This window comes from Dioscorea cayenensis, chromosome 2, assembly GCF_009730915.1.
Source record: "Dioscorea cayenensis subsp. rotundata cultivar TDr96_F1 chromosome 2, TDr96_F1_v2_PseudoChromosome.rev07_lg8_w22 25.fasta, whole genome shotgun sequence".
Lineage (NCBI taxonomy): Eukaryota > Viridiplantae > Streptophyta > Magnoliopsida > Dioscoreales > Dioscoreaceae > Dioscorea > Dioscorea cayenensis.
Window position 1 is genome coordinate 3,759,403 of NC_052472.1, and position 11,344 is coordinate 3,770,746.

Sequence of the window (11,344 nt, forward strand, 5' to 3'; positions counted from 1 at the left end):
AATAACTACTCATACTTTCAGAAATGTGTCATCACCCGTGAATCCGTGATTCAAACTTTCACCACTTACGAAAGATTCTAACAGTGATTCGATTACCAATAGACCACTTAGTCGATCATTGATATTTAGACCGTCTTTGATCTACTTTGCATATGTACTTGAAAGTTGAAACAAACTCAAAACATGAGTGTATTTTCAAATTAATACTATCTCCCAATTATTATTCACATTATTCTTAGATTGAAATATAAAATTTCTTCTTCAAATCCTATTTTATTAGCTCACGTTCATCTTTCAAGCCCTAACCCATACACGAGCATATCTTAACTATATATGGTTGAAAAAGATAAACGTCGAATTCATGCATGGTCTTTTATCCTTCACTTTGACTTGTTATAATTATTGAAAGGTCAAAAGCATCTATTATTATTGATATGATTATTATTAAGGATGGCATTCTATAGGATATTAATGAGGAAATATTAAGTCTTACATTTTAGTTATGTTCCTAGAGAAAGCATTTTAACTTGAGATTATCTAGGATAATCTTATCTTTGGATAATTTAAGTTTTTAAGTACTATATGTCTTATGGCTTCTTTTTATTTTATTTTTCATCACGGATGAGATTCATATGTTGTTGAAAAAATAGAGAAACACGAGAAAACATAATTAAAAAAAAAATGACCATTACGGATTTATATATGAAGTTCAGCGATATGCTTATGTCTCTTCAGAAGAGGAACGGATGTAATTTTTCATTTCTCAATAAAATTAGGGTTATATCATCATAAATAGCTAACCCTATATGGTACAAATTTAAAAACTTACCGCTGCACTCAATGCGCCATCACTCAATTTTACTTCACTCCTTTTTACTCCTCTCTCGCATTTACTCACTTACCACTGTATATGAGTCACGTACAACAATATATTGTTGTATATGATAATTTTAGATTAATAAATAAAATCATCATTATTATTATTTTATTTTATTTTTTGTGATGGTGAGTGAAATTTCAACCTTTCCTTTAAAAGCTTATTTGAGCTACTTCAAGAATTTAATTGCAACATCTTCCCAGGAATTACTATAAACCGATAACATCCAGAGAATAATGAATCATATTTTGACGATCTATTATAATTAATGATACTACGCGCAGTTGAAATGAGAAGTTGTCTTAGTTTTGTGTGGTATAAGTGTGGAGTCATTGAACATGACTTGGAGAATTGTGTTGATGCAAGTTCAATGGAGATCTAATCATAAACCTTTTTCAGAAAGAATAAGAGAGTTATAGAGATGGATATCAATGAAGCTCATGAAACTCCACGCCTAATGTGGCCTCAAAGTTGGTGGTTTGTGTATTAGTAACTTGTCAATCCAGATTGATGGTCTAGTGGAGAGAATAAGCAGAAAATATATTATACAACAATCAAAAAAATCCAATAAATCATACAAGTGTTCATATAAGAGTTTTAATAATCATTCTCATGTGCAAGATGTAATTGCCCTTACATGCAGAACATGCTTGTAGGAGGGACATGGTTTTCTTGAAAATGCTAGTGACTTGAGATGGGAATGGCAGGGTAATTTCTCCTAGAAAGATAAAATATAAGCAAGGTGAACTTTGGCAAAGTAGCTAATTAACATCTAAAGTTCTGGAGCATTCTTAAAACTTTGAAATTTCATATGTGATAAATAAAGGTTATCTTGTTGTCAGGACTAGTTGTGATACTAGTACCAATTACTTAGTTGACGTTCTCACTACATATACTTATCACTGGTGTAATTAAGGTTCACTTCTAAAAGACCTTATATAATTATTTCTTCTAATATATTGTTTTCTCTTAAACATGAGACAAAAAAATTAATACTCTAAAATTACATGATTTCTAGATGGAAGAATCCTTTTAGATTAGGAGATGCATTATAATGAAGAAGATTATAAGCCACTAAAAATATTAATAATAATGTTGTTGCATAGATAAGTGAGAAAAATCAATGGAGGAATATACAAGTAAGAGTGTTTCATCGTGTTATAAACCCAAAAAAAGTTTAACTATTATCTTAGGAAATTTTAAAAATCTTTTTTTTAAGGAAAATTATGCTTTGAAAATTATTGTAGTGTATGTAACAAACACCATCAATCATATTTTTAGTTCAGTATGAACCGTTTTTTTTTTTTTTCTTGTGTAAACATGAGGTAACAATTCTAGTGTGGAAAGGTTTCGTAAGAAATTTAAAGGAAATTGGTAGTCATTTGATTGTAGGTATTAACAAAAATTTTAGTCCTTTGATTATAGGTATCAATAAAAATTAGCTTTTATGACTATAAAATTTCATAATAATAAAATTATTATTAATTGAAAATAATTTTTGCATTTTCTCATATTAGTGTTAAGAAAGATTTCATGTAATTAAGAGTAGTAGTCAACCGTGTGGAGAAGTATTTTAATATTTAAATTTATTTAATATTTTGTTATCTTCTTTCTTCTTTCATTTTATGGTTTCTATTTTAACATAAAATCATGATCATGTTTTTTAACTTTCATTGTCTTCTCTATCAATGACTCCATTCTCACGTGCACTATAATTATATTTTCCCTTGTATTTTATTTTTTATATGGTATCAGAGCAAATTGATCATGATAGAGTTATAAAATATTATTTTTTTGACCCTCTTCTATTACTTTTACTTAGACTAAAACCTCAGCTTAAATTTTTTCTTGATTTAATGTATTAGCTTTCCTTGTCATTTTTAAATAAGGTAAATAGATGATTTTACAAGCTTTCTTTCCCTGTTTTTACCATGCCATTAAAGGGGAGTGTTATATATTTTTCAATATTTTAGTAATAATTTATATTTTTCTCATTGATATGTTATATATTAGGGAAATTTATATATACGTTGTTAATTAGAAACAACTATATCTTTCATAATATTATTGTTATGAATATTTATTATATTAGAAAAAGCAATTGATATAGCCATAAATCTTACTACTTAACGAGTTTGAATAAATATTGTAATATTTAATATACATATGTATATACTTTTTGTAAAAGATATTAGAATTAAGGAAAATATTTGCTTAGGGAAAATGTTGCTTATTTAAAAATTAGTGATAAAATGTGGGTTAAGTTAACAAGAATCAAACTAATTTCTTAAACTATGTTTGAATTCATCAATTTTGCAAGATTTTCGAATATAGATTTAAGTGTAAGTAGTTTTAACTAAACCTAGTAAATGGAACTCCTAAATTTGTACTTTCCCATGGGTTTAATCCATTTAGCCTATTTGTCAAATATAGTTTTAACCATCATTTGTGCATAAAGATAAAATAATAATAATAATAATAATAATAATAATAATAATAATAATAATAATAATAATAATAACCTAAACATAGATAAGAAAGACTGTGAACTTAGAAACTAGTTTAGTATATTTATAAAATTTATAGTTAATTTTTAATTTTATAGATGTATAAAATAAATGTATTACTGTTTGAACAATGAAAGAGGGTTTAGATTTGCATACCAATAAAAAAGAATATACTCTGCAGAAAATAATAATTTCAATACAGTTTTAATAAAACATCACCCACAAGTGCTTATACAATAAATAGGGCAAATTCAAAACTTCTTTAAAAATTCTTATAGACCCTGCATCAACACAAACATGTCTATCTTGAGATTTAAAAATTTAAAAACATTCTTCAAATTACTAGTAAATCCAAACAACTTAATTCCTTTCCAAACACCCCAATATCTTTCCACTAAGTTGCTCATACAAATTAATAATTTAAAACTTTTCACTAATAGTTTCACATAAACTTCTAAGATAAACTTACTCCTAGAACTACATAAACAATGCAGTATGTGAATTCAATTCCCATAACTGCATTTAATTTGGCAACACTGTCATGCAATTGATCTTCAATTTGAAATTTCAATGTTTGTTGTAATCACACATTTGGGTTGGTATCAGCATTAGATGTGTCGGCATTTGGATCAATCCTCGCAGTTCCCGGCATTCCAATCCTTTGTCTCGCCCTGTATTCCTTCATTTCGTTTCCATATCGTTCTTTGTCTTTCTTGCTAATCTCCTGATACACCTGAAGAGGAATAAAAGAATACGAAATGTTTGTAAATGATCTTATTTATTTCTCTTCACATAATGGTTTGCATTGTGAGGATGCTCACCGATCTTTCTTCATCACTGAGTTTGTTCCATGACTCGCCGATCATTTTGCTGAACTCACGTTCACGACGCTGGATATTCAACCTTCAATTGGGCATGCTTTCTGGGCAAAGAAGAAGTTGTAGGCACTTCTATTCGGTTTCGGGTGAGCAGGATCACGGTATCGTTTCTGACGGCGTTGAGCTTGTTCCGGAGAATAGACTACTACTGCTTTGTTACTAGGAGCTGCTATGCGGAGATGAGGTCGATGGTGGTGCATGATACAAGACTCCTTTGAGGATTTCAGAGTTCATTTTGACAGTAACAAAGTAACCATAGTCGAATTTGCCATCTATTGTCCCTGATACGGAGAAATTGAATCTGTCTCCTGTCATCAAACCAATACATACAAATAAACGTTACCAAAGATGGAAAACCAAAAAAAATAAAAAGATGGAAAACCAAATGACCAACAGACAATGTATGAATGTGTTGATTTAAACCATATACAGAAATACACCATTTTCTACAATAACATATATTCTGGATGTATTGATACCAGAACTGAATAATAAACATACATTTGAAAACGTTATGACAAGCATTGCAAATGACAGAAAAATTATATAATACAGACTTATGATGAAGAAAGATCTTACCAGGTCCAGATCTATCTTCTGAATGCTCACCACCATCAGAAACAGATGCAAGAGTTTGTGCTGCTGCAAAATGGAAACAAGAGTGATGATTTAGTAAGCTTTATCAGTTCACTCATGTCTTGATCATGATAGAAGCTAAGTAATCAAGAGCATTCTCACCTTAAACATTTATTTTGATAAATTGGATTTATATGAATCTGAAATTATTGTGTTCATTATTTTCACTATGCTAATTCCTGATACCATTCACCTTTAAGGCAAAATGCTAAGGACCTAACATGACAATTCTAATGCTTATTTCTTTGTAAATTCTTCTATTTACTGACAATATCAGAAGAAAATTTCAACAATAATGTTTGACAAGAAAAATGTTTTAATCCAAACAAAAACAACAAATTAAAGGAACAAGAACATCAGACCTTTTTTCTCAGCTTCAGAAAAAACCCTCTTTCTTGAAGATGAAGCCATGTAAGTCTCAGATGATGAAGGCCTAGCACGCTCAAGCTTCCCAGAAGGAGACTTGGTTTGCAAAGCCTCTAAAAAGACAATCAAAAAACACACTTTTTTATTGAAGATCAAACAATATAAAAACCCACAAAAGATTCAAGAAAAAGAAAAGAGAGATTGAACCTGCAGGAAGGATGAGTGGACCTTTAGCTCCAAAAAAGTACACCTGCTCAAAGTGATGGAGAAGACTCAAATAGTACTTCCGAAGTACAAATGAAGCACTGGTTGTGGTAGATGGGAAGTTAAACACTGCAATGACTTCTCTCCATTTTCTCCCCAAGATCACCTGTTTAACTCCCCCAAAATTGTTCCCGAAAAAGAAACACCATAAAAAAAAAAGTTAATCAAACCCTAAAGAATATTAATCCACAAATAAACAGAAGAAAGATCATCACTAACTTTCTCAAGCCCCCCTCTCAAAGTCACTTGCACATAGAGTTGATGAAGATCCAAATCCTTGCCTCCGATCACAGGAATCCTTTGAAAACCACAAATAAAAACATCATAAAAACCTTCAAACAAACATCTCAAAAGTGAAAGAAACCAAAAACAAAACAAACACACATGAACTTTGTAGACATGGATGAATGGAAGCTCCTGAGAGCATCCATGAAAACAACATGATTCTTAACAATCTCTTCATGAGTAGCTAATGGTGTTGGATAAATAAGTGGAGGACCACCACCACCACCTCCTCCATGATGAACAACCATGTGTTGCACCTCGTTCATAGCCGGCTCCTTCTCCTTCTCTCCCACCTTCTCACTCCCACCACTCTCATTCTTCTCATCCTCCATCATAGCTACAAACAAGAAGCTTGGTGTGCAGAAAGGTTGTGCAGATGAGGTGGCAAAGCTAGTGTGGGTTTTGATAATCTACTTGCCTAGAAAACTCCGGCCATGGACACATAAAGGAAAATAAAAAGAAACTCAGATATTACATATAGTATATTATATTATATTATACAAAAATCAACAGAGAGAGAGAGAGAGAGAGAGAGAGGAAGAGCCACAGAAGGAAAGTGTTGATGCTTTTGTTGAGAGAGATAGAGAGGGGGGAGGGAGAGGGTGGTATATGGAGAAGGAAAGTGTTGATGGTTTTGGAGATATTATTAGGAAAGGGTTCAAAAAGAAGAGAGAGGTTCAAAAGATGACAAAGCAGGGATACGTAACGGCTTTAATTATATATATATATATATATATATATATATTTTATGAACCCAAAGCTTACCACCCAATGGCCAATAGCCGCTGGCCGCGGACTTCATTTATATTCGCTTCAATTAATAGTAACTTTCTAAATATATATATATATATATATGTTATGTAAATTTTTTTCCTCTACTTTTTATCTATGTTATAGTGTAATTTTATGTACTTACCCTTTTATGAAGTAGATATTTATAAAAGAGGTGTTTTCTCAAGTATATGGAAACCTTCTTGTGTATATAAATGCTTGATATCATTTTTTTTTTATTTGTAATTATAGGTTCTTTATAAGATTTAATTATCTATAAAATATCAAAATAGTAACTACCCTTTGGTTGTAATTGAGAGGTCTCAAGTTCGAATCTCTCAGATTACAATTCATATTTAGGGTCCCCTGCGGAAGTTCATGTGAGGATTACCTCTCGTTCTCCCCTCAAGGATTGCATGGTGGGGGATTATCCCAGAAAGATCATTCAAGCTACCGAAACTAGTGCACCTCCATACCCGCTTGTCCTTTGCTTTGTCACTTGTCGACTTTGTCAAAATAAAAATATATATATATCAAAATAGAGTATATGAAAGGGAGTAAATTTTTCAAGAGTTTATTGGCAAACAAAATTATGTTTTATTATTTAAATTAAATTAAGTCTACCAAAGGAATTAAAAAAATAGTTATAGAATAATATGGATGTTATGTTTCAGTAATTTATATCTATTTATTTCACAAAATTTAATGGCACACTAACGACAAAGATATATCCATAATATATGATTGTCGGTATATCAATGATTATTTCCTTCACTGGTATTATATAAACACAACCCTCATAATTATATAGAAAGAAACAATCTAGATTTTTTTTTTTATTTGCATTTGTCGTGATGTGTAAAAATTTTAAAATACGACTATGTTCTCTGTATACATACTTGTTCACAGTTTAAACTTATTTATATGTATAGCTATGGTTTTACAAAAAATTATTATTAGTAGTAGTAGAAGAAGTAGAGAACCGATAACATGTCATTCTTCTTACTCTGATCACTCTTATAGAATAATATTGATGATATGTTTCAATAATTTATATCTATTCATTTGACAAAATTTAAAGACATAAAGATATATCCTGAAAACATAATTGTCGATATATTAATGATTATTTTCTTCAATGGTATTATATAAACAAAACCCTCATTATTATATAGAAAGAAACAATTTAGGGCTTTTTTTGTGCATTTGTCGTACCGTATAAAAAATTTCAAAATACAACTTGCTCTCCATACACATACTCATTCAAAGTTTAAATTATTTATAAATATATACCTATGGGTTTATAGAAAATTATCATTAGTAGCAGTAGTAGAAGAAGTAAACAACAGATGACGTATCATTCTTCTCACTAGCATCACTCTTATAGAATAATATTGATGATATGTTTCAGTAATTTATATCTGTTTATTTAACAAAATTTAAAGGTATGCTAACGACAAAGATATATCCAAAAAATATAATTGTCAGCATATCAATGATTATTTCCTTCGGTAGTATCATATAAACAAAACTTTATAATCATATAAAAAGAAAAAAAATAGTTTTTTTTTCATTTTGCCATGGAGTCTAAAAATTTTTAAATATGACTATGCTCTCTATATATATATGCTTATTCATGGTTTAAAATAATTTATATATATATCAGTATGTTTTATGGAAAATTATTATTAATAGTAGTAGAAGAAGTAGACAACAGATGACGTAACATTCTTCTCACTCTGATCACTCTTATAGAATAATATTGATGATATGTTTTCAATAATTTATATCTATTTATTTGACAAAATTTAAATGCATGCTAACGATAAAGATATATCCAGAAAACATAATTGTCGGCATATCAATGATTATTTTCTTCGATAGTATCATATAAACAAAACCCTCATAATCATATAGAAAGAAACAATTTAAGGCTTTTTTTGTGCATTTGTCGTGGCATTGTAAAATTTTTAATTACAACGTTCTTTACCATACACATGCTTATTCATAGTTCTTTCCATACACATGCTTATTCATAGTTTAAATTATTTATATATATAGCTTTTGTTTTACAAAAAATTATCATTAGTTGTAGTAGTAGAAGAAATAGACAACAGATGACATATCATTCTTCTTGCTCGTATCACTCTTATAGAATAATATTGATGATATGTTTCAGTAATTTATATCTATTTATTTGACAAAAATTAAAGTCATGCTAATGACAAAGATATATACAGAAAATATAATTGGATGCATATCAATGATTTTTTTACCTTTAGTAGTATCATATAAACAAAACCCTCGTAATTGATTAGTAATTTATATCAATTTATTTGATAAAAATTAAAGGCACGCTAACGACAAAAATTATATCAAGAAAGCATAACTCTTTGCACATCAATGATTATTTCCTTCAGTAATATTATATAAACAAAACCCTCATAATCATATAGAAAGAAACAATTTTGGATTTTTTTTTTTTTTGGACATTTGTCATGGTGTGTAAAAATTTTACAATACGACTACGCTCTCTATATACATATTCACAATCTATGGTTTTAAGAAAAATTATTAATATTAGTTGCAAAAGAAGTAGACATCGGTATCATTCTTCTTATATTCCCATCACCTCCTCTAATAGAATAATATTGATGATATGCTTTAGTATTTAATATCTATTTATTTCAGAAATTTTATGGCCATGCTAACGACAAAGATATATTCAAAAAAACATTATCGTTGGCATATCAATGATTATTTTCTTCATTAATATCATATAAACAACACATTCATAATCATATAGAAAAAAACAATTTAGGATGCATTTGCATTTGCATTTGCCATGGCCTTTAAAATTTTAAAATACAACTATAGTCTTCATATACATACTTATTCACAGTTTAAATTATTTATATTAAGAAAAAAAAAACTTTTTCTTAGTTTCTCCATTGTTACATTTTGAAATGTGATGCTAACCAACTCTTACACCTCAAATTTGAAAACTGATTTTAGTAATGAGTAGACAATCATTCTATGTGGTCCGTAGGTCGTTGTCCTCCTTGTTGATGTCAATACAACGATTAACCTTTCTCTGTGGTCACTATTCTCCTTCTTCCTCGACATAATGGTGAAGCTACCACTGGATTATAGAACAAGGATTTCAGAGTAGAGTTTCGGAGGTGGGAAAGGGAAAATGGGGGAAAGAGAACGATTTTAGAGCTTGAGCTTGAAAACGATCTGACTTGGTATCCGAGCTGGTGTCCCTGATGGATTATGAGGTTGTCAACTTGGAAGAAATGTGGCACATCATATGCCATGTGAGATTGCCATTAACGGCGTATGTTTGGATGACTAAATCGTAATAAAAAGTAAAAGTAATGGACCAAATCATAATTTTTTAAAGCTGGGGGACCGAAATAGAAACACATACAAAGTTAAAGGACCATTTTGTTTGTTTACCCTAATTAAAATGTTCATTATTTAGATGTGTGTATGTTTTTATCATGTGTCTAATTTGTTATTATGCATCATTACTCTTTTGGGAAATAAGAGAACTTATTAGTTCCCATTGGTGTTTATTTGGGAGTATGAAAGTGGTTCTGTTATATTTGTAAAAGCCATTATCAATCCTTCCTTTCCTTCCCTTCCCCTCCTTTCCATTACTTTATGAACCCATCCTTCACTTCATCCAAGCAAGCCCTAAAACTTACCACAAGTCAAATATAGACCATTTTAACTATGGTTTTCATGCATTGAATATTCATTTTTATCAATTGATTAGTCAATAATTCATTTTAGCTATGTCTTATACAATTTATTTATTTTAGATAAAAAAAATCAAGCATCACCTTGAACAAACAATTTATTAAAGAGCACAATCTTGATAGTAATTATACTCATTTAAATCTATATGTAATTGAATTTAATTTTTCAAACTTTCCCTTCTTGATAAAGTTTATATGAATAGAGTTATAAACACTCATATAAATACTTAATTAATAAATAAGAGTCATGAATACTCACTTAACCTTATAAATATTCATACAATATATAATGATCTTCCATTATATCATTAATATTTAATAATTAAAAAATATGATTTTAAAACTACAATAAATTCTCCACTTTAATAACAAAAACATTCCCTATTCTCTAAAAAAACAAAAACAAAACAAAACAAAAATACAAAAACATGCATTAGTTTTTTTTATAACACAAAGGTTGAGAAAATTGGTATATATATATATATATATATATATATATATATATTGAATATTTACATATAAACCAAAGGATTTTTAATTTAGTGGTACTCATCTCATTGCCTGCGAAATGTGTTTTATGAGAACTTCCATAAACTAATGTTTGGAACGCACGTAATAGTAGCAAAAAGGATCTCGACTATGGGAGCAGGCTTACAACTCAATCCTCACTTTCGCTCAAAAGTTGAGAAGATTGGTAAATATATATATATATTGAATATTTACATATAAACCAAAGGATTTTTAATTTAGTGGTACTCATCTCACTGCGAAATGTGTTTCATAAGAATTTCCATAGCCTAATGTTTGGAACGCACGTAATAGTAGCAAAAAGGATCTCGACTATGGGAGCAGGCTTACAATTCAATTCTCACGTTTACTAAATAAAAAGTGCATATGAGTCAGATGATCAATTTTAGGTGGTGTGTATGCCTTTATCATATTGTTGGTTCACTTTATCAAGATATATATATATATATATATATATATAAGAAT

General features: G+C 29.4%; 1 protein-coding gene across 1 annotated transcript; it reads right to left on the reverse strand.

Moving 5' to 3' along the window:
- Window positions 1–3,756: 3,756 nt before the first annotated feature.
- On the reverse strand, window positions 3,757–6,236 carry LOC120280085 (high mobility group B protein 9-like). The gene is given in 9 exon segments (XM_039286819.1): window positions 3,757–4,117; window positions 4,206–4,283; window positions 4,286–4,432; window positions 4,434–4,570; window positions 4,842–4,904; window positions 5,261–5,377; window positions 5,472–5,634; window positions 5,748–5,826; window positions 5,913–6,236. Coding segments are annotated over 9 exon segments (1,170 nt in total). The 5' UTR covers window positions 6,149–6,236; the 3' UTR covers window positions 3,757–3,967.
- Between the last annotated feature and the right edge of the window lie 5,108 nt (window positions 6,237–11,344).